The sequence below is a fragment of the Bicyclus anynana genome, chromosome 4, assembly GCF_947172395.1.
Source record: "Bicyclus anynana chromosome 4, ilBicAnyn1.1, whole genome shotgun sequence".
Taxonomy (NCBI): Eukaryota; Metazoa; Arthropoda; class Insecta; order Lepidoptera; family Nymphalidae; genus Bicyclus; species Bicyclus anynana.
Window position 1 is genome coordinate 296,017 of NC_069086.1, and position 23,970 is coordinate 319,986.

General features: G+C 39.0%; 3 protein-coding genes across 5 annotated transcripts in view; 2 read left to right on the forward strand and 1 right to left on the reverse strand.

Moving 5' to 3' along the window:
- The window catches only part of LOC112048932 (protocadherin-16), a 28,488-nt gene extending 26,896 nt beyond the window's left edge, over positions 1 to 1,592 (forward strand). For all 3 annotated transcript variants that reach the window (XM_052881193.1, XM_052881194.1, XM_052881195.1), the window contains one exon: positions 186 to 1,592. In XM_052881193.1, coding sequence (XP_052737153.1) covers positions 186 to 266 — 81 coding nt within the window. In that variant the 3' untranslated portion in view covers positions 267 to 1,592. The remainder of the gene's footprint in view (positions 1 to 185) is intronic.
- A 641-nt stretch (positions 1,593 to 2,233) lies between these two features.
- Positions 2,234 to 11,607, forward strand: LOC112048946 (uncharacterized). The gene is made up of 6 exons (XM_024086656.2): positions 2,234 to 2,509; positions 6,465 to 6,630; positions 7,351 to 7,676; positions 9,038 to 9,245; positions 9,841 to 10,023; positions 10,540 to 11,607. The coding sequence occupies exons 2-6, from the start codon at positions 6,465 to 6,467 to the stop codon at positions 10,848 to 10,850; spliced, it is 1,194 nt and encodes a 397-aa protein (XP_023942424.2). The 5' UTR covers positions 2,234 to 2,509; the 3' UTR covers positions 10,851 to 11,607.
- Positions 11,509 to 22,974, reverse strand: LOC112048944 (dnaJ homolog subfamily C member 3). Its single transcript, XM_024086654.2, has 10 exons — positions 22,766 to 22,974; positions 22,437 to 22,547; positions 20,301 to 20,395; positions 19,896 to 20,000; positions 18,918 to 19,118; positions 18,693 to 18,818; positions 18,318 to 18,542; positions 18,000 to 18,250; positions 17,400 to 17,529; positions 11,509 to 16,910 (listed from the first exon to the last, which is right to left on the reverse strand). The coding sequence occupies exons 1-10, from the start codon at positions 22,842 to 22,844 to the stop codon at positions 16,761 to 16,763; spliced, it is 1,473 nt and encodes a 490-aa protein (XP_023942422.2). The 5' UTR covers positions 22,845 to 22,974; the 3' UTR covers positions 11,509 to 16,760.
- Between the last annotated feature and the right edge of the window lie 996 nt (positions 22,975 to 23,970).

Below are 23,970 nucleotides of genomic sequence, written 5' to 3' on the forward strand. Positions count from 1 at the left end.
TTGTTGCTCATAACAATTTTTATTAATATTCAGACTAATCTCTCAAGACAGAAGTCGCAAACTAAATTCTGGAATTGGCTGGTTAGGCAATTCATTAAAAAATTTCTATACTTTCGTGTTCATATTACACATACAATGTATGCAACAGTAAGGTGTGTCTGTGCTGCAACGTTACCTGTCGGCAGGAGGGCGAGGAGCGGCGCGAGGTGACGGAGGCGACGAACGCGGCGGTGTCCGACCACTTGAACCTCACCGTGTACTTCTAGCGGACGCTCCGTGCTCATTGTGATAACTTTACCGTGGAATTTCTAGCAACAACCTATTGTGTTGCTTTTTCTATTACGTAACGTGATAAGATTTTAGGTTATTGAAATATGGCTAACTTCCAGTGATTATCGTCAGAGTATGCCTAGTTTCGAACCCTAATGAGGTCCTTAGTCATAAGCTTTTTCATGCAACGCCGCGTAAACAAAAAAGCATGGAAGACTTCGTAGTTTAAATTTGAAAAGTATTTTAGAATCTTTAGAAAACAATGTTTGTTTGATTATAAATTATGTTGTAAATTTTCAACAAGTCAGACCATTGCTTAAACAAGTCGCGACTGTCGCGTGTTCGACACGTTAGTCGCGCATCTCTTAAACGTGCTGTAAATATCGCCGCGATTCTCGTGATGTAGCATTATTGAATGAAGAGTGTTTCCAATTTGTCTTAAAATTGAAGATGTTTAATTGGTCAACTACTGTTACTAATCTGAAGTGCTTCTAATAGTAACTTGTTTGTTAGATAAAAATACCTAATATAATAATAAACATGATGTAGATAATGTAGACTAAAATTTTATAAACTACCCTAGGGAATAGTACATTTTATACAACTTTTATAAAATAAACCTACGATGAGAACAGAAGGAACGGCGCTACAAATGAACGGACCAAAGTTTAATTAGTCGAAATGCAGAAGACAAATATAATAAAACTTTGAACGCTTCTGTACAGTTTTCATATTAGACTATATCAGGTGTTTTTCATTGGATATGAATATAGTAGGTAGGTACTATAACAGCCAGTTTCTTCATGTAAAGCTAAAGTAACAGTAAAAGTAGTAAGTAGTAAAGAAGACTTTATTTTTCAGTAAATAAGACCGTCACATTTGATTTATGACGTTACTTTGACTGTTACTTACGATGGAGAAACTGGCCGTAAGTAAGTACATAATTAATTTAATAATTTCGTTAACAAAAAAAACTATTAAAGTTATGCGATTGTTAAGAAGATTGTCATCTAGGTATATAATAAAATCTGTACCAATTCAGATGTATTACAAATGTCTAGGAATTGAACCCAGTGTACCTCATATAGAAGCATGTCACCACTGAACCGTTAAGGTCCTCGGTGGTGCGATATTATTTCTGACACGAGATGAAAAGAGTAATGAGTTTAATTGTGATTTCGGTTAATTATTATTATCACTTACGACATTTTTAGCGTTAGTTATTTGTATAATTTGTTGTTAATTGTGTATTTATAAATTATTTAAAGCATGTTAAACGATATAGCGACATGTCATTGTTATTAAATTTCTGTTGACTTAAATGATTGAGTTATTATTGACTTCCCTTTCAGAACCAGAGCAAGTAGGTTGCGTTATTGGACACGACCACCGATCTTAAACCACTGAATATCTGAATATCTACTTATAGTACAACGTAAACCTACGGGAAGATGATGCTCTACTACTGCAAATGGTCTTACTATTTTTTCTGCATTGGCAATTCAGCGTTTAAAAATAAGCCTCCAGCAAATTGCTTGCAATTTGAGAAAAGGAATTAAGTTTGTCAAAAAGGTGACAATCGATTCGCTGAATGTCGAAACCGCTCATAAACATACAGAGCAATATTAATATAATATATTTTATTAACAGATCACTTTCTCCGTCCGTGTCGCGAGTTTCGTCAGATGAAAGTGCCCCTTACGCAACGCGTGGGCTTACTATCAAAAACAATACATTTTGAATCGAATTTTTCGAATGCTTTTTAGAGAGATCTAAACTCTCAGTTATATTTTCTTGCAGTTTTGCGTGTAGATGTAGTAAGTAGCAAGTTTTAAGCAGTTAAACGAACGTCCCTGCGGACGAAGTCGCGGGTACCTGCTAGTTAGTTTTAAGAATATTTTATTCTTTAGCTCTTTGTTTATTGGTGTAAAAGTTAGGGTTGTTAGAATTTCGCTGTCATCTGAAAACTTTAAAGGGGGTGCATGAAGCCATAAGTTTGAGAAACCCTGCGCAACAGGCCAAGAGCTTCGACATTACTTGTATATTAACTTCAGGGCGTGTGTATAGACATTTCACTCGCCACATACTCTTGCGTGCACTCGTGAGTGGTGTCAGCAGTAGTGGTCGGGTGGTCTGTGTGATCGCGCGTGTGCTGTGTACCCGCTGGAGGCTGGTGGTAAAAGTATTGGCTTGCGAGAGTGTGCAGCGGTGCAGATCGCAGCTGTTGGAAAACATAAACGTAAGTAAATATCTACGACATATCATACATCCTTGTGTCTCTACATACCTAGATATAAATACTTTGTACTTTGTGTATTTATATAGTTTTGACGGGCTAAACATTCACATTTTTCAAAAAGAATATCTGGATTATATTTCAAAATACGCTCAATATTCCTGTTTCCGTTAAATTAGTCGGGACTAGCAGTGGTTACGAGTTTACCTCATTAGGCCAGCGGATAGGGTTCAAACCCAGGACTCTTCGGCGTTGTGTACCATTTTACTGTGGACATTTATTTTTAATCGAGGAGCTAAGGAGGCTTTTCGCAGGATGTCTTTTTCAGTAAAATTTCAGACTTTACGTAATTCACTTCAGATACGTACAAGTTCAGATAAAGTGTAAATGTATTTATGTCTAAATACGAGTATTTATAAATGTAATTCAAAATTTAAAATTCGTTAAATTCAAGGGATTGCTGTCCTCGAATAAAGTCAAGTTCGTTTGTTTGTAGGGACTCCATACTTTGATTATGATTTGTCGATTAAATAAAATAAAATCGTGCAATTTATACACAACTAAACTAACCTAGCATTCATATTTTTTCTTTAGTTTGAAAACACCACCATAATAATGTTTTTAAAATCGGCTAAAAGTGAGCCAATTTCCTTAGATCATTCAAGAAATACTTCATTCTATCTAATGTAAAACCGGTACCTAAACCAACGATCACGCAATGTCTCACGTATAATATTATGGCAGCGGAAAGAAAGTAAGGTAAAATTGTACGATTCAATTTAAACTATACTAAAGCCAAAATCGATGTAAAATAGCATCAATTAAAAAAACCGGTCAAGTGCGTGTCGGTCCACGCGCAGTGTAGGGTTCCGTATTAGCACATTAAACCCTTATCTAATGCACAAAAATCCGATAACAATACCCACACCACACCATGGGATAAACGATAAAAAATTCATCCTCACTTTGCATGTACGTACCCTAAAAAATATATTGTACGACTTTGTTTAACCCTATATCACTAACCTTATTTTTCAACGCTTAACACTAACATTTGTCGCTATTCGCTTCATAATACGAGCCTCAGGAAATAAAAGAAATATTAATAAAGTCTAGAAAATAGGTTTTATTCATTTCACGTCGTTCAGTCCATCGCAGTATACTGAGATATATTATATTGTACGCCTAGACCGTTTTTAAAACTAGCATCTAATGTAATGGCTAGGCCGGTAGCTTTTTACTAGAATCGAGGTGTCCAGAATTTGAATTCTATAGAATTCTGAAGATCAGATTAGGTCCTACTAGTATTATTAAGTGTGTCATAATTTGTGAACATTCTCACAGAAGGAGACTAGAGCTTCCCAGAATTTGTCATAATTCGTCATGGCTTATATGACACCTGACAGTGGTAGGTCTTGACCGATTGCAGCCACGAGTGCCTCGCGTGACGCTACCCAACTGGGCCATTCAGCCAGAGTATACGGAGCGGTATCAGAGGCACAACACAGCCACACTCATAGTTTGTGTACCCTAACCAAATGTCTAGCGACGTTATGATAACCAATGATATTAAAATAATAATGATAACTGGTAAAACGTTGCGGTCATTGTTTGTTTTGGCTTGTTGTATTTCAGCGATTTCACTGAGTGCTGCGGGCAGAATGGCCTCCCTGAACCTCATTTCAACTAAATTACTCAGTGATTACCTAGGTATTAGCCCTCATAATATTATCTTCTACATTAGAAAAAATATTACATATTCTAAACGACAGTGCATGGCTAACATGCAATACATACTCGTAGGTACAATAAGCATTATATTATGTACCTAGGTCTTTAGCTTTTTAACAGACTTCAAAAAAGTTATCAATTTGTCGGAATCTTTTTTTTATTATTATTTTTATAAGTGTATATTTTTGTGAGATAACGATAGAGTCCCGCCACTCTCTTCGCAAATCTATGTAGGCCCCAGTTGTTAAGTAAGTAAGTACCCATGCTTCTTTCCTGAAAATAAGAAAAATTATAATTGGCTCGGATTTTAATTGTACGTCCATTAAAATCCGAGGCATTTTTAGGTGTTATTCTACTAACTACACAAATAAATACTCGGACTGCTACCGTCACTTAACGTACCTTTTCCTATTTAGGTAATACATTGTAACGACTGCCAATAGCGACAACTTTAAAATTAAAGAGCGACAATAATCAATCAAACTCACAAACCAGTGGCGTGCATTTCATAAACGCAAAAATGCAACCCAGGTGAAAATTCATTACAAACCTGTACTGGAGAAGGAATTTTCCATTTTGTACAAATAGCTTGCCGTCATTAAATATCTTAATCACGTCACTGCACGGACGGGTTACGGCCTCATAATCGTATAACTATCGAGGCTCTACGCGTTATGTAAGACATTTATTAACGAAAGCAACATCCTGCCGATGACAGCCGTGACTCGTGAGGAAACCCCGCCGTCGGCGTCGCAAGCGGATGCCGAGAAATCGCGCTTGTTTACTGCTTGCGACCGAGCGGCGCTTTCTCCGCCTTGCGCAACCCGCGCCGCACGCGCAGCCGTGACCCCGACACACGACACACGACACTCGGCGAGAGCCGAGACACGATAAACAAGCATGTGTCGGGACGCGGACGGATACAGGACTACGCACATCTCGGATCTAGATACCAAAACGTACATAGATCTACGAGTAGATGTCGTATATTTTTGCGCTACAACAATTTGTGCTTTCTTAAATGACTTACTAATTCTATGCTCTATACGTATAGTCGGAGCAAGCTTTATGATGTTCCCGAATCGTGAAAGATTTAAGGTATCCCCGGTAACGTATCGCAGCGGTAGGGCATTGACTTTATAGTATGATCTGCGCGTCGAGACTATCGCAGCTCATTTCGGAGACGTCATAAATATTGCATCCGACTCGGTAGGTGCTTACAACTTTGCCTTACCAGTGGGATACTTTTAAGTGCCAAGCGACAATCTTTTGGATCTAATATTTAGACAGAAATGAAAATGAAAAATATCGGCTTGTAGTAGTAACTAGGCAACTAGCTATGTATATTATGTATAGCTAGTTGCCTAGGTACCTCGTAGATAGATAGGTACGTACGTGATAGGTACTTACTATTGCATTATGTAAAGTCTATGTGCAATATGAAAGAGAAAACAGCAATAAACAAAAACATATTATGATAACCGCTATTACGTGTCACAGATTGCAATCACAATCCGCGTATTGTTGTAGTTTATGTGGGTCACCGGCGACGTGCAGTGAATGATTCAATCGTGGCTCGTGGCCGTGTTATGACACCGCCCGGAGATGAATGAACGACGGACGTGCCAAGTACATCTAACGTAACTGCGAGTATGCATAATGTGGTTACTTGAACGTCACCTTTTGTAAACTTTGCAAAGGTTTCAATTGCATAAAGCTTCTAGGTAGGATTGAGGGAAGTAACAATGCCGCCAGTAAAAGTCCTACCAAGTCATCCAGGTGTTTTTATTATCACCATCTTACAGTAGTTTTCTACACCTACACTTTTCACCGTATACCTATGTTAACTATACTTTAGGCTTTATGAATAAGTTTGTGTTTGACAGCTAACTCAATTTAAAATTATTGAGAGACAATCTCTTGGTTTAATTTTCAAATTTCCATAAACTTCCATATGTAATTTCCATAAATATTTTTTTTTTAATTTACCCAAGCAATTTTATGGAACAATATAACGTTAAATTTTATAAATAAATTTTTGCTTGAATTGTTGGTGCTATTGTTAACAAACTTTGTTTTGCTGTTGTTTTTAAGATCCTGTCTATACCTACCTACATTTATATTTTAAATAGAACGTAAAGGTAATATTACAAGATATACCTAAAACCTTCTTGTATAGGTAGGTTCTACCATTCGTAAATATGTAGGTACAGTTTGATACTTCCAGATGTCAGTAATTCTGGTGTCAGTAGCAGCGCTGCTGGTGGGCGCCGCGAGCTGCTCTAACTCCACCTCAGCCGCAGAGCACGAGGAGTGTGCCTCGCCGGAGGGGCTGTGGGGCCTGGCGCTCGAGGACTGGGCCACCTCCGCACTGGTCACTTCGGACAGGCATGGTATGATGCCTAGTTCATGTACCCAACCATTATCATATCCAACTTAGCCATTAAATACATATAAATACGAGGACATTTCTGCAATCTAAGCCGCACTGGTAAAGGGATCGCACATGACACCGCACCCTTATAGCGCTGGACTATTGTCCACTCCTAGTCCTAACAACGTATTTACGACCTGTTGGAGTAAATATTTCTCCGATCTGGAAGTAGGACGTTGGTACATTTCGCCTGTGTATTGTGTGGAATGGCCCTGTATCATGATAAAAGTATTACTATATCGTCACTTAACACATTCGCTGCGGTACGAGGTCAATTAACCTCGTACCACACCACAGTTTTAGTGCGAGGTCAAAAAACCTCGAATCGCACGGTACGAGGTCAATTAACCTCGTACCACAACACAAAAAGTTTTAGTACGAGGTCAATAAACCTCGTATTGTATTGAAAAAGTACTGAAAAATCAGTGCCGCAGCGAACGTGTTAATATTCTATCCTGTGCCATCCGTCACTGAATATCTGAATAACTTCGTAAAACCCGTTCATTGTTATTAACATTTGATAGTGGTCGTTACTGAATCTAACATTATCACCCTAAACCCGCCCGCTTTGAAGTAGCGTGGTGGTTCTAAGCTCTATATTCTTTCTTATAAAAATAGAGGCCGCCTTCTAGGGGGCCATTAATATAAATGAAGCATGAATGTTATTCCAACGTTCCAGGTCGAGTAATGGCGCTGCCGTCAACAAAGGGGTACTACGTAGCAGAACGCTTCGACAGCCCCTACCTGTCCCCGCCCCCGCCGCCCCCGCAGCCCCCCTACATGCAGTCGTCTCCTCAACAACCGCCACAGAACCACCCCCTCTCCCTAACGGGCTACAAGCCGCAGGCACCAGGCCCTGTTCACCCAAACAGTCAACTACACGCGGCTCCGCATGCGATGCACGTGCCGCAAGGGTATAAGGAGTGGGAAGGGAGTCAACCGGGTGGAGGGAAGATCGTCAACCGCCCTACAAAGCCTTATAAGGACAAGTTTAAGCCGAGCTATGTAAGTAACAATGTATCATGATGACAAGTCACGATAGAGTATTTGACTAAATAGGTATCCTTACTACTATCCTGGTCCTTACTAGGTAGGTTCTACCTTGATAGTCATCATCATCAACCTATATTGGGCTCACTGCTGAGCTCGAGTCTCCTCTCAGTATGAGAGGGGTTAGGCCTTAGTCCACCACGCTGGCCCAATGCGGATTGGCACACTTCACATACGCAGAGAATTAAGTAAATTCTTTGGTATGCAGGTTTCCTCACGATGTTTTTCCTTCACCGTTTGAGACACATGATATTTAATTGCACTTTAAAGTTTAGTTTAAAGTTAATCTCTGCCCATTACTACCCACGCCACTCGTAAATCCTAACATAGCCTTTACGACTAAAACGAAAAAATCGAAGCACATACATATAAAAATGTATACGCTTACATAGTACCTATAGCACCTACTCAACTTATTATTTTAGAAGGTACCTTTACCTACCTGTCTTTTAAAGTACTTTTCTCTTCGCAGAAGAATTTAAAACAACGAACCGGTTGTAGCGTCGCTTCTGACATGACTTCTCTAAATCTAAAGTTTATACTGTTCAAATCCAAACCACAGGAAGTAAAGTAAATAAAGGTATCGCGTTGAAATAAAACACGTAATCTATACTTCTATAAGTACTAATATTATGAAGACGAAAACTTTGTTTGTATGTTTGTTTGTTTGTTTGTAATGAATAGGCTCAAAAACTACTGGACCGATTTTAAAAATTCTTTCACCATTCGAAAGCTACATTATCCACAAGTAACATAGGCTAAATAGGCTAGGGTAGGTAGGGATAGGGTAGGGGTAGGGTAGGTAGGGATAAGGTAGGATAGGGGTAGTTGAAAGATTACATCGAGTTTCACGCGGACGAAGTCGCGGGCGTTTGCTAGTTCTTGATAATTAAGTAGAGCTTCAAGCTTTGGTAGTGAAGTGCGTGATTGATACTGACTATCCTTCTTTCACACCCGTCAGGGTGTGGGGGGTGACGATTCTGAGGACTAGCTTCTCTGACGTGGTGTGAGACGCCCGCCGTGAAAACGACTGTAATAACTAGTACCTATGTCTATCTACTTGTATCTAGCCCGCCCGCACACATATTGCACGATTAGCGTGGAAAGTAAGCAGAGGCGTGTGGCCACGTTTCTCGTTTTCCATTTCTTGCCGCTCGTCCTGTCTGCCGTTCCCAATTTTTTCAGCGTGAATGCGAGTAGTAGTAGTACTAGTAGGTACCTACGGGGCATCTCGATTATTTGCGCTAGTAGAGCAGTGTGTGGACAGTGACAGCGCGAGGAGCATTGCAGCGTTATAAGCGAATTATAATTTCCAGCCTCCACCGCCTCAACAAGATCATCGGCCCAGCCCCAACTCCATCGACCGCGTGGACGACCCTCCGCGCAAGCAGGTGACGGAGACGGACCTCTACCTCCTCAGCGCCATCGAGAAGCTGGTGTACAGAGTGGACCTCATGGAGAAGAGGCTACGCAAGATGGAAGAGGGCGTGCACTATTTGTTGGCGGGAGTCGAGTCCAAGCCAGGTGAGGATTTTACCACTTCGTTCTATTATACCACTTCGGCTACTTAGTATAATTTAGTACCTATTTAGTCTGTTTGTTTTTACTTATACTTACCGGTATACGTGATTGTATTTTCATTAACTCTTTGCTCACAATTACCTAAACATATTTTTACCGCAGATAGCGATCTTTGCCTATTTTGTATAAGTTTAGACACTTTTGAGAAAGAAATGACGTCCTCTCGCACAATTGGTAATAGTGTCTTTTTCAGCAGTCTTGATTTCGACTGAATCAAAGAAATTAAAGTTTTTATTAATATTAGTCCACGTAGGTATTTTTTTAAAGAAGGTCATGCAAAAAACGCAGGCAGGCGTCCACCGATTCGCATAATAATATGTAGGTACCTATTGGACGCATCGCATTAAACAGTTATTATTCCGTTCGATGCGATCCCTAAACGATGAGGATCAGTGGACGCACGTACGATGCGGATCAGTGAACGCCTGCCGCTTTTCCCATAAACCATCAACCTATACGATTGCACTTGCTAGGAGTGGCCCATAGGCCAACATAGATTCAACATGTCTAACACAGTAACATACACGGAACATTCCAGACCCGTGTCCCGCGAACTACTCGCGCGTGGGCGACGTGTGCTACTCGTGGTCGGCGGCGGCGCTGGACTGGAAGGGCGCGTCGCTGGCGTGCCGCAAGGAGCGCGCCGCGCTGCTGGAGCTGGTGGACGAGGCGCAGAGGAAGACGCTCTACTCCAAACTGCTGTCTGACAAGAAGCTTAGAGGTCAGTACGGCAGACAATACTGTGTAGGTCATAGCTGTATGTGCTGCCTGCAGCCTGGGTATACTAACTCTTAGAACACGAGACCGAGGTCTTATGTATTTGATTCGATTTGAACAACTATGTTATTTATAATCTTGAGAATTGCCTTTTTCTTAAAACTTATAAGCAGTGTATGTACAAGTAAGTACCTACAGCTGTATGCGAGGTGTAAATAGGTATGTGCTCTCCATTTCTCCTCTAGTTTAAATAGAAATCTCCTATAGGTACCTACTCGCATGCACTCTCTTATTCTCTTGTTCTCTTTAGTCAGAGCAGCACATCTACAGATTTTAGCGAAGAATAATCAGCGTCTGGACTTTATGTACTGTGAAACAGATCCATAGCACAAAAGGAGAGAATTTCTTAAATGATAACCATGATTCCTCGAACTACGATCCTTCGATCCTTCCGCACGATTAATTAATTCGTTATGTGTTTGTAAGGCATATTCGCAATACCAAAAGTACCACTCCGCAGGTAACGACTTCTGGACGGGCGGGCTGAACCCCGGCCTGCTGTGGATCTGGTCGCACTCGGCCAAGCCGGTGGAGCCCAACAGCACCAACTCGACGAGCATCGCGGGCGACGGGCGCTGCCTGGCGCTGGTGTCCGACCCCACGCGCAGCACCTACGTGTACCGCGGGCAGGACTGCGCCGTGCCGCACCGGTACATCTGCCAGAAGGAGGACAGCAAGGAGAAACTCGGCAACGAGATCGAGAGGGTCGCTAGGAGGCTCAGAGTAGAGAGGGGCAGGAAGTCCAAGTTGCTGTGGGACGACGACAAATAGCGATTGATTTCTTTTAAACAATAAAAATGTAGACTTATAAATACCGACCATACTGCTGTGTTTTTAGTTGTTGCACAGGCTTAGCATTCTATTCATAGGCGGTATAACATCAATTACCATCGACAGTGCCGGAAATAAGGCACCTTGATGCCTTAAGCAATGTCCCCCTGTGGCCACCCTATCCTTAAGTACACTGCAAAGAATTAATTTTATAAAATGTTAATAGTAACCGTGGGTACAATATGTATAAATCTCTAGTGCCCCCCTAGACGTGATTAGCATATATGCTAATTCAGGACTAACCAACAAGTTAGGCTTATCTGCTTTGTCCATTAATTATAACTATGAAAAAGAAATACCTACAGAACGCGCGATGATTTATAAGCATTCACTCACCAAATAACCTGACATAAAGAAAATAACTTTGCCATTTCTCGAGTTGTCATACCTGTCTCCCAAGCTTGTCAAGCTTGACTTATGTTAAGGATATCTTGAGCTTTACCAAGGATTCATTGTTTTTTGGATTTTAAAGCATTATAGGTTGAATATCTAACTTTGTTGTAGGTCGAGTGGGTTATTTGATAAGACTGATCTTTAAAATATTTGTTGCTATATAATTTATTTGTGTAAGGAGGAAGTCTAATAAAATACATAAAACTTCTCATAAATCCTTATATTCTAGAATATTTACAATGTTGGTTTCACATAGAATCTCAACAAATAACTTATTTCAATAAATATTTATAAACAAACTGAACCACGCACTTTCTTTATTTATAGCTCTCCTTTACATCTTGCCTCACAATTTGTGTTATTGGTGTGTTCACTGAATGGGTAAACGCATATAGAGTTATTCTATTTCAGGAAGACGGTTTCACTTTGGATGTAGTAGTACAAACGTTTGTATAACTAAACTAACGAATAGTGGACACAACAGATATGTCACATTTACAGTCATAAGACATTTTATAAACAGGTTTATAGTTCGCGGATGTACCTTCAGTTTCACACATACAAACGCCTGACTACACCTTTCTATGTACAAATAAAGTCGAACCATGTTTCGAAAAAATAGAATACCTTTATCTGAGCGAATGACGTAAAGTGCAGAACTATGACGTCAAAGACGAGCGACTGTGAATGAATGAGTGAACAACGCATCCCTCGCCCGCTCCTCTGTCGTCACTAGTTACACGCGAGCAACGGCTCGTGAGATCTATAGCTTGGCAACTTCGTTCGTAACACTCCCAATGGTCCACGCGGGCCGGGGGGCGTGTAGCGATGAATGAAAAACCCACGATTAATGCTCCTCATTTCCCCGCACGGACGATTTCACACCCGCGCAGTCTCACCCCCGTCGCCCGCATATCATGGGAGTGTCATAATCGAACTTGCCAAACTATACCAATAGTGCTTTAAATAATGATAACCAGGAAAGTATATTAAAGCAAATCTGTAACAGAATTACAAATCAGTACATTTATTGTGACTGAGAGAACCAGCAACAGCGACAGTACTCCATCTAGTCTACGTGTCTATCACACTTGCCTGTCGCCTGGGATCGCAAAATAAAACTAGAATCAATAACAAATTAATAAATATCAAATTATTAAATTCAACCGACTCCAACTGCATTAAATATTTTGGTAGTTTTATTACCAAAGGACGGAGCTTAGAAAATGCTAATTATTATTATTGTTGCATGATTTATAGCTTGGCTTCGTTCGTAACACCACCCATGATCTGCGCGGGCAGGGGGGCGTGTAGCGATGAATGAAAACTGATGCAACTCACTTCCCTTTCCACTTTTTGTGATTGATTTCACACACGCGCAGTATTTCCCCCGTCGCCCGCATATCATGGGAGTGTCATCCACGAACTCGTCAGACTATAGTATAACATTATTATTATTTTGAAGTAGCTTGCTTTAGTCGGTATTTGTGCAATAATCAACAGTAAGGGTCGGATTCATTAACCGAATGAATTAGAAGATAAAGTAGAATTCTGGTGCATAATGAATTTTACTTTCTAGTTTAAAATGTAATACAGTTGGAGTCGATTAAAACCGGCTCGAAGTTTTCAACCAATTATTTTGGTTTGCATTTCTATTATTATAAAACAAATAATATTAGACTCTGTAATAAATATTTAATTAATATTCTGAACTATCGGTTGACCTCACATTGATTAGTATCGCTGCAGTAAAAAAGGCGAGAAAAACTATAAATAGCGTCAACTTTTTGTGTGACTATAATTGAACATTGATACAAAAACTTGAATTTAAATGAAATTAAAACTACGCCATCTAGTTGCAACAAGAGATAACACAATCCGTAAGTAGATGGCGCTGTTTCAATTCGACATGATATTCAAGTTTACTTTTACATGATCCAATCAAAGATTTTATAATGGATTAGTCATTAGCACATCGAAGCTGATGCGAACAAAAGCGGCTAATTGACCACATTTCATTGAATCGCAAAGAAAATTAAACATAAAATTCGGCTCACTTTTTGCGGCGATTTTGTAGGCACGTAACATGTCTATAGTATAAAATGTCGTTGGATCAAATAAGTACAAACTCCCATCAGTCAATCAGTCACACTGTTCAAGCGATAGTAGCCAATGTGAGACCTCGCCTTGGCTTTGTATTAAGACTAGCAATCTGTCATTTGTAACTGGCAATATATTATGTAAAGCGAATAAAGTAATATAAATTATGTATTGTCTTACAGGAAATCATGTCAGATAAAGAACGCAAACAAACACATAGTCGGACTGAGGTCGTCTAAGTAAGTTGGTTCTAGAAGTTCCGTTCTTATCAGTCATATAAACATTATCCGGATTATTGTAAGCTGGCACATCAACAGATAGAAAACGGTGCAAGACGTCACATCGCACTGGAAATAATATCTTGCTTTAATTTATAGAACCATTAAAATAATGTAGCTATAGAATCAACCATGAGTCCGTTCTATCATTGCGAAGCTATTGCAACCCGATTGAGAAATGTTTGTGTTCTCGACCTAAGCAATGTTGTTTGTTCTAATTCTTTATCTCATATATATGTCACCGTTAGATTGTAAAATACGTTAGTTTATAATCTCACTCGTGATATTATAATCTACCGTCATATAATGAACTGAAAATACTGATTACAATTTAACGTCTTAGGTTTCACTTCCGATAAATTATTATATACTGAAAAATAACACTTTAAATTGTTATCAGTATTTTCAGTACACAATATAATGGTAAATTATAATATTACGAGTGAGATAATAAACTAACGTATTTTACAATTTAACGGTAACATATACATCGGAATAGGTCTTAGATCATTTACAATATCACAACAACTGAAATCGGACAATTTGAGTGTTAATATAAATATGCGATATCTAGTTACAACAACGGTTAACAGTCCGAAGTTGTCAAGTTTCACGCCATCTATCGGATAGGTACAAAAACTCGTACTCGACAAACCAGAGACAATGTAACGAATGCGTGCACGGCTTTTAAACTTAATCATTTTTATTCTTCATACAAAAACACTATTTTGATTAGTCAAGCGTTATATAAATTATAATCCCATACGGCTAATGTATAAATTTATCTTGAAACATGTATTTTTTTAGAGCATTCTATAAACAGGATAGTTGACTCATATCAAATTGAATATAAACAATATTTATTTCGTAAAGGACAATAGTCCATTTCTGTGACTGATGTAATAAATGTCAAGCTAATTGTTTTGTTTTAAACAGCTTTTGGATTGGATTTGTTCACGTGACGTCATGAAACAGTTGAAATATAGACCATAGTATGGCCGACAGCGTTTTTGCTCGTATTGTCAACTAGCCTATTATAGATATTACACTTCTTACTATTTATAAATTATAGATCGTAAGAAATACAAACGCCGGCAATCGGCATTACGAATTAGATTTATTTTGGACGATCTAATGCACAATTTCGATGCAGGCATATCAACTATATTATGTTGTATTAGCAATAAATAACATTCCGTAAATTACACAAGACAGTTATTATGGCAACTTGCACAGCAAGCATGTCTGTTACATTATCTATTTTTTATTAATTAGTGCCTTGTTTTAACAAAAAGTGCATATTTTTGACTTTGTATTGTTTTATTAAGTGATAAATATTAAGACACACCGACACCATTCATGTATTTCTGCAGTGGTGCTCGAATTTGCATTTTAATTATTAATTTTAGCATGCAATAAATTTAACAGTGTTTTACAAATGTAAAATTATAAAAAATAATTAGGTACACAATATGAGAAATAACAAAATTAAATATAAATAATGTACTAAGATGCAATGACTGGATATGTTTAGATTAAATCTGAAACAAGTTCAAAATAGCTCTACTCGGCTGCTTAGAATCAATTTTTTGATGTATTTAATTTATTAACAACTAATTCTGCATTAACGCAAAAGTAAGGTTGTACTATCGCGCCCCTAGTACGAATTACTACAGTTAAAATTACAAAAGTTATGTGTCATACTAGGGTTCTAACTAATTTTCGTTCGAAACGTCGAAATCTTGCAAAGCAGATATGCAATCATGAATTCCGTATAAAGTATGTAAGGCGTTCTGTACAATATTTACACATCATATCCTAATAAGCACACGTTGTATATAAATAACGAACGAATCATCACTTATCTCCAATGTCGGTCAAGTCGAGCTAAGCTAATCAACAATTTACTATAGTCTGACTAGAAAAACATAAAATATTCGCCATGTTGGAAAAATAAACTAATTTATTCTACTAGGAAACTATGCAGGAAATATACTATTTAAAAGTACTTGTGGCTCCCCAACCCAATTTATTTAACTAGTTAGTTATAAAAGGTAACAAAACAAGGCTTTCATTCATGGTACAGATTCGTAATTATTACGAATTGAAATATAGCCATTGATGAAAATAAAGTAGAACAGAAATTCATATTAGTTGTTAGTTGCAAAAGTATTTGTAACTTAACAAAAGCCTCAATAGCTCAACAGTAAGAGTGGTTGGACTCATCACCGAGGAGTGGCGGTTCAATCCTCAACCCGTTGATCTATTGTCGTACCCACTCCTAGCACAGTCTTTCCCGACTAGTTGGTCGGGAATATTGGTCATATTATAAAAAATATGGCAAATATTTATAAAAAAAAAAACTTGGAAGTGTTTTTCAGGAAAGTTGTACTAAATTGTTGATCGATGGTATAAGGTTGCTCACACACCAAATAAATTTTGTCAATATAATGTGAATAAAGTAGGGTAAAGTTAGTTATATTGACAAAAGTAGGGTAAAGTTGCCCATTATCACTGCACGCCAACCTCGTCTGGACAAACAACAACTGAACAAAGCAAGTTTGGCGGACTTAATATTATTACAGTTTTATTTTCTAACAAAAACCCATCCTTATTGACAATATATTGTCAATATTGCGGTCAACCTTATACCTCTAGCAGTCGACATCGCTCTTCAAGGCGCAGACATACATTTATTACTGTCAAACTATTACTGACATGCTGACCCGGGGAAGACTTTCCTAGAGGCCCTCAACCGGCCCACTGAACAGAGTTCCAAGAGAACTAGCATACCATAGCAAAATACTGTATCTAAAAACATAATTTTTCAAGAAATCACAATATTTTCCCAGTATTTGAGTCTCAAAAAAATATTTTAAATAACCTCATATACAAAACATTGTATCTGAAGATACGGCGTAATGTCAAACGTCACAAATCTCCGAAAAGCGATTAGAGCTTAAATATCAATCGATTTTCAACTTTATTTGAATGCCAGCAGAGTCAACAATAGTTTGACGAGCACAAACGCCTCAGCACTCCGTAGTCCAGAGATCAGCTCAGTCGGCGCAAGGCTCCGTTAGTTGAAGTGGAACTTGAACTGGAAGGGCGAGCCGTGCTGGAAGTGGTGGAAGGGGTTGCCGTGGAAGCCGCCGCCGCGCTGCGCCTCGGGGTCCAGGGGGTCGTTGCCCGCGTCGAACTGCGCGCGCTTCTCCGGATCTGTTAACACCTGCCCAACGATATAGTTTGAGTTAGCTTGTATCTCGTGTACACCGTGCTAGTTGTACCGTCTGCAAGCCGCCCCGACAGTTTATTATTAGTCCAATACAAGAAAACCCTGAACAATATTAAAAAATTACCTCAAGCTAATTCACACTAGCTAAAAAAATTATGAAAACATTTAAATATCCTGTTAAAATGCGGCTCGTCGGTACCTTTGAGGTTCACTTTAGCCTAAACTAGGTCAAAGTTCAATGACTTCATACATAAGAAACTGTTTCCTAAGTATGAAGTCATTGAACATAGTTTAGGCGGTGAATAGGTGAGTGGTGTAGATGAGTGAAAACATGTTTTAAAATAATTGATTTTTGATATTTTGTTGAATTCCTTGAATAATTCTTCTTTGTTTTTTTATAATAAAACTTTCGTCCTATCGCAGCGAAGGGAGCGATGCTTCGGTGCAGCCGCTACTGGTCGACAATTTGTGTATGTGTCGTACCTCCTTGGCGGCGGCGACGTCGATGAACTTCTTCTCGGCGATCTTCTTCTCGTCCCCCTGGAAGTTGTCGGGGTGCCACTTCTGCGCCGCCTTGCGGTACGCCTTCACGATCTCCTGCTTGCTGGCCGACCTGCGCACCACACCACACTATATTTTTGTTTTTTTTTAAAGAATATTTGCCATATCCATATGTTAGATATGACCAATATTCTCATTCCCCTCCAACTAGTCGGAAAGACTGTATATTAGGAATGGGTACAACAAATATAATCCAACAGGGCAGAAATCGAACCACCACTCTTACCATTAGTGAGGTTTACTAAGGCCCAATGGTAAGAGCGATTGTGGATCTAGTTTTTTTTAGTGCTTGACTACAATTTCTTCTGATGGTAAGTAATTATGAAATATATTTAAGTAAATATGGTCATCAGAAAGTTTGATTATCATTGATTTTATTTTAGCGTTTTATTGCAATAATACATTTTATTCATTATAGTAGTTAGTAGTTATGGAGTAAAGTTAAAAAAGTGCGTTTTAAGTTATCAATTCGAAAGTTTTACGTGTTACTGGTAGTTCACAACAACAGCATGTTGCACTGACCGCTTGACGCCGAGTATCTTGTAGTAGTCGCGCTGCTCCGACTGCTTCTGCAGCTTCTGCGCGCGGCCCAGCCCGTCCTTGGCGCGCTGGAAGCCCTCGTCCAGCTCCAGCGCCTCCTTGTACGCGTGGATGGCGTCGTCGAACATGTCGAGGCCGAGCAGCGCGTCGGCGCGGTCGCACAGCGTGGCGGGCTCGCGCTGCAGCGCCAGCGCCTGCGCGCACTGCGACAGCGCCTCCGCGAACTGCTCCTCCTGCGCACACGACGGGTCAGTGGTCGAGAACGAGTCAGTCAGTCGAGTCATCGGTGGCAGCCCTCACCTTCGCGTAGCAGCTGCAGAGCCTCTTGCGCGCCTCGTACACCACGAGCGTGACCTCGTCCTCCGCCGCCAGCACGCGCTCGGCGCTGGCGATGCAGCCGCCGTAGTCGCGCGCCGCCGCCTGCTCCTCGCACTGCAGCAGCAGCTTGTCCACCTTCTTCAGCTTCTTGTACAGCGGGAAGCACTGCTTGTGCTCCGGGTCCAGCTTCAGGCACTCGCGGATTTCCTGCCAGGAACATATTTTACTATTGTAACAGTGCAGAACACTACAAAGAAAATTTTAATCTTTCCCTTCATACAATAAGGTTATGAGGCATAATCATTCTTGGGCCCTGATGTCTGACATCGCAGAGAACTGTTCCTATCTCGTGCTCACCTTGAGCGCGTCGCTGACGTGGCCCAGCTGGTAGAGCAGCGTGGCGAGGCGGTGGTAGCCCGCCGTGGAGTCCTGCTGCAGCCGGTTCACGGACCTGATGTCCGACACCGCGGAGAACAGGTCATCCTAAACAAACAGATAATATCATTTAATATTTATTTTTTTAATTTTATTAGTTTATATCAGATCGGACGGCAAACTAGCTAAGTAAAGGTGCACACTCACCAATGCAATGTAGCACTCGGCGCGCAGTTGCCTCAGCTGCGCGGACCAGGGCGACACCTCGAGCAGGCGCGTGGCGAGGTCGGCGGCGGCGCGGTAGTCGCGCCCGCGGTAGTACGCCTCCGCCAGGCGAAGGTCCTCCGCCAGCTCGTCCACCCGGTGGTACATGCTCGCCGCTTCTTCATTGTACGGCTCACTGTACGTCTGACACATGACAAATATTAATATTGTAAAGGAGTATATGCAATGAAGACTCTGCCACACCTGAAACTTAAGAGATACTAGCACAGACTATATACAAAGATATGAAGCAAAGGAAAAAGGTAATCTTTTGGGGAGGACTTGATTAAGGAGTTCTAAGGGCAGACAAAAATGTCTGCTTCCACTGCACAGCATAAATGTCCATCTGTATTTTGTGGAACTTCATCAGTTTCCTCCCCCATTATCCATTACTGAGTGATAGTAGGTCGCCAACCAAAGCTTGAGTCATTGTGTACACACATTGCCATTCCACCACATAAAACTCCACAGCACAAAACAATTATATTCTGATGAAATAACAGGTGACACTCACCTCAGCTGATAGCACACTAACATATTATCACAATAAGTCTTATCTCCTCTGTCAAACAATAACAATCACTAAGATATAGATAATAGTGTAATAATATCCATTGTTCAAATCCATAATTGCCATTTGGTGGATAATGAAACAAAAATTATTAACTATAGCATAAATACATTTTAACTTGTCAGATCTTGATAACCTGGTGACAGGCTCAAATGTATTTTTATATCCAAGGTCAAATAATTGGTTAAAATTTACCTAAAACTTTTTTATTTTCCCTCACATTTTTAATCACACAACAAAGCAAAAAAAACATATATATTGTGGATATACACACATATGTATAATATCAGGGATATAATACATATGTGTGTATTGTAATGTGTGCAGTGTATTGTAATAAAGCAACTTACAACTTGTAGATAATCTTCTTTGGCTTCCCAATACTGTGCTAGTTTGAGGTAGACGTTGGCGCGGTGCAGGCGGGCTGCTGTGAAGTCTGCTTTCATCTCCAACACCTGAAGCAAACAAATTTTATTGTGAAATTTAATTCATTTTTGAAAGTTAAGGTTATGCGAGATCTTTCTGAGGAAAGCAAGCAACAAAGTTAGTTAACTGAGTAGCGGTAAAATTTATATAAACAACTTGATTCACATGTATATTGAGGAACATGAACAATAATTAAGATACCTAAGATTTAAAGATTAAAATGGTGATCAATTCAGGAACCATTTGCAATCACTTAAATTTAAAAATAGACAAAATAACTCAAACATAATTACTATGTAAGAAGGTAAATAATTTTCATGTAGACTTACCTTGGTGAAGTCTTGTAATGCAAACTTTGCTTTACCCAGAGCATAGTACACTGTGCCTCTTTTAAAGTATGTAAGGTAATTATGTGGGTCCCCCTCTGAAATAAAGATATGGTTTTGGTCAAATTTTAATTTATTCCTAATGTCCAATGAGTAACTATTTGACAAATAATTTTTAAATAGCTTTTCAATTACATTAACCATTTTAAATTACACTTCTTTACTTTCTACATTTAGTTACTTTGCTATAATATTATACAACAAGCTTAACCTTGTAACCAATAGAGAAATTGCTTAATAACCTTCAAGTAATGCTTAACTATAACAGTACTTCACTTGATGTATTAACTAAAAATATTCATTCAGAATGCCTAAAATAATTATTTGGCAGTATATTATTTTCAATCTAACTGCAGAATTATAAAAGAAAAACAGTTAAAAGTATTATTGAAATACAATTTTTTCTGATTTAACTTTTTTACACAAGTGTGGTTCAAATACTATGGTTTTTTTTAAGATATAATATTTGTGTTTCTTTAAAATGCAATTAACTTCTAATAAAACTATTATAGATAGCTTTAATGTCCAATATATTATGATTATGATAACATTACCATTTTTTCTGTATTTATACAAATACTAGCGGACGCCCGCGACTTCGTCCGCGTAAATTTCGATGTCAACTTTACTACTACCCCTACCCTACCCCTACCCTACCACTACCCCAACCCTACCCTACCCAACCCCTACATCTACCCTACCCTACCCCTACTCCCACCCTATCCCAAACCTACCCCTACCTTACCTACACCCTACCCCCATCCTACCCCTACCCCCATCCTAACTTTTTCCCCACCCATACCCCTATCTCACGCCTATCCTACCCTTACCCTACCACTTCCCTATCCTACCCGTAATTCTACCCTACCTCTACCCCTACCCTACCACTACCCTAAAACCGGCCTTAAACCTACCCTACCCCTACAACACCCCTACGCTTCACTACCCCTACGCTTCCCTACCCATACCCTACCCTACCCTACCCTGTAACTTCTCTATCTTTCTCCTACCCTTAGCAAAATCGGTCCAGTCCTTCGAGAGTGGTGGTATGACCAAGAGAAATAGAGACTTCTATGCTAATAATATAAAGAGGTAAAGTTCGTGTGGTTGTAGGAGGTAATCTCCGGATCTACTGGACCGATTTGGAAAAATGTTTTACCAATAGAAAGCTACGTTATTTGCGAGTGTCATAGGCTATGTTTGATCCCCATATTCACACGGGAACGGGAACTACGTAAATGAAAGCGCCCGACGTCATATAGCGGAATTTCTGCGTCTTTTAGAAATTTTGTATTATCTCCGAAACTATTTAAGTAATTAACATACTGTAAAGGGCAAATCTTATCTCCATAATATCCTTGTGATTATTAAATAATTTATTTTAATAAGGATTAAAGTTTAGTTGTATAAATAATGACGTAAACCTAAGTATTTAAAATTAATAATTTTTAAAACACAAAAGGTACTATATCTGCTAATATATAGAAGATAGATATATGGTGTCGCGGACTTTTTTGTAGAACTTTTAAAGATACATAAAGTCTCCATACATTAATTTAAATTTTACTCAATGGTTAAGGCAGCGCATGCGAATAAGTCTGTTTAAGAGGATTTTCAGTCCGACCTGTAAGACAAAAACTGTGATAACTCGTCTAATATATATGATACCAATATAAAATATAGCCTATAGCACTCCCCGATAATGTAGCATTCTACTGGTGAAAGAATTTTTAAAATCGGACCAGTAGTTCCGAAGATTACCCCATTTAAAAAATGTGACAAACTTACAAACTTACAAACTTTACCTCTTTATAATATTAGTATAGATTACCATCATAAAACAGCAATAACTACTATAATTTTGTGAGTTGACCTACATAGATTTTTAAGTTAATGTCATTTATTAAAGATTAGTTTTGTTGAAAATAATGAAAAATGCAGCAGAAAATTCTGGATAAGAATAAAAGGACATTATATTCTTATCAATGTCATAGATAACAGATAAATATTTTAATAAACAATACACAGGTATTGAGAGTGGTTTCTATGCCAAGCTCCTGTTGTCAATGGTCCACTTACCAACCGCTGCGTGGTAGTGAGTGAGCGCGTCGGAGAGCTGTCCGCGCGCCAGGAAGTCCCGCCCCAGCTCCAGGTGTTTGTTCACCTCCGCTTGTGACGAGCATTCTGAAACTGTCGCCACAAATCTGGGACTGAGTCTCGTCGAAATAACAAATTTATTTTAAGTGACGACACTATTATTTTAAGAAAATGTATGAATTTAACACCCGACGTATAATTTATAGCTACATTAAGACCCGTTAGTACGGCACAACATCACAAACCACCAGAATATTAAACAAAGTACGAATAAACTGAAAATAATTACAAAAATATAACCTTCCACTTACACTCTAATAAAACTTCTAATACTAATAACACGAGACATGGTGTAAGTTTGTTCCAGTTAATATTAGATAGGTAGTCCATTGTTGTAATTAAAATTTGTGTTAATTCAGACCTAATTACGAATTAAAGCAATACAGTTTCAAGATAAACTAATTATTTGACAGGACCACAATCCATCTTTGCTTCGTCTCTTTTCGTGGTTTGTTCTGATTGGTCCAAATCAGACACTTTACTTTACCGCTGTCAAATGTCGTCAATTTAAACGCATTGTACACGATCGGATTCAACCACCTACAAAAGTCACCGTATAAGTTCGTTTCTTGTAAGATGGCGCGGGTGACAGTTCGTTTCACTCTCGAAAGTTTGCATCGATTCATGATAATATATTATGAACGTTATACAGGCGACTGTCACCGTACCCATGCTATCTGAAAAACACTTTACACGGGCAACCTTAGTGGTCTTGTTTTTACACCATTGTGCAGTTGTTTCAACTTTTCAGTAAGTATGTACTAATAAATCTAACATCTCGAATACCTACAGCTAATCAAAAATATAGCATATGATTTCGGTAATACACAATGTCATTTAGACTATTAGGTGGTTTGACTAACCAAAGTAAAGCACATTTACGTATTTTTATATGTAACTCAATCTAGGGGCCTCGCTAAACTTCGAGTTTACTTTGAACACGAGACGTGTAAACAAAAACAATTTATGCATAACTCAGCAGATAGAACATAATATAAGCGGCAGAACTAAAAATAGGTGTGGAGTTCGGCGCCTCTTGACTTTTTGGAATAATGGGCGTTCTATGAAACTATATAAATATCCACACTTAACCAACTTTTTGACAAAGCTAAATCTCTCTTAGTCATCGAATACCTCGTGTTTAGCAGTGGGGCAAAAAAAGAATGAACAGAATAATGCAAAATTTTTCAATTCCATTCCATTCTTTGGAACATATCTCAAATTACTCTTTTTATGCTCTTTTAATAATTTTTCTAACTCCTCTGATGTCAGGCCTTTATTTTTATAGGCTACTTTGCGTTTGGCCAAACTTCTTATTAATTCAATTCCCAAGTCCCAAGGTACATTTTAATCCGTTTGTGATTATAATATATGTTGGTGATGGATCAGATCGTGTGTAGTTCATATTACAGATAACCAAAATAGGACAACTTATCTATCAATGAGCTGTCAATGT

What these genes read in the sequence shown, in the direction of transcription:
- LOC112048946 (XM_024086656.2), top strand. Translation starts at nt 6,465, where the DNA reads ATGTCAGTAATTCTGGTGTCAGTAGCAGCGCTGCTGGTGGGCGCCGCG. An exon ending in GGTCACTTCGGACAGGCATG is followed by an intron (nt 6,631 to 7,350) that starts GTATGATGCCTA and finishes CCAACGTTCCAG; the next exon opens with GTCGAGTAATGGCGCTGCCG. An exon ending in ACAAGTTTAAGCCGAGCTAT is followed by an intron (nt 7,677 to 9,037) that starts GTAAGTAACAAT and finishes TATAATTTCCAG; the next exon opens with CCTCCACCGCCTCAACAAGA.
- LOC112048944 (XM_024086654.2), bottom strand. Translation starts at nt 22,844, where the DNA reads ATGGACTACCTATCTAATATTAACTGGAACAAACTTACACCATGTCTC. An exon ending in TCACTACCACGCAGCGGTTG is followed by an intron (nt 20,396 to 22,436) that starts GTAAGTGGACCA and finishes TCTTTATTTCAG; the next exon opens with AGGGGGACCCACATAATTAC. An exon ending in AAGAAGATTATCTACAAGTT is followed by an intron (nt 19,119 to 19,895) that starts GTAAGTTGCTTT and finishes GTCATGTGTCAG; the next exon opens with ACGTACAGTGAGCCGTACAA.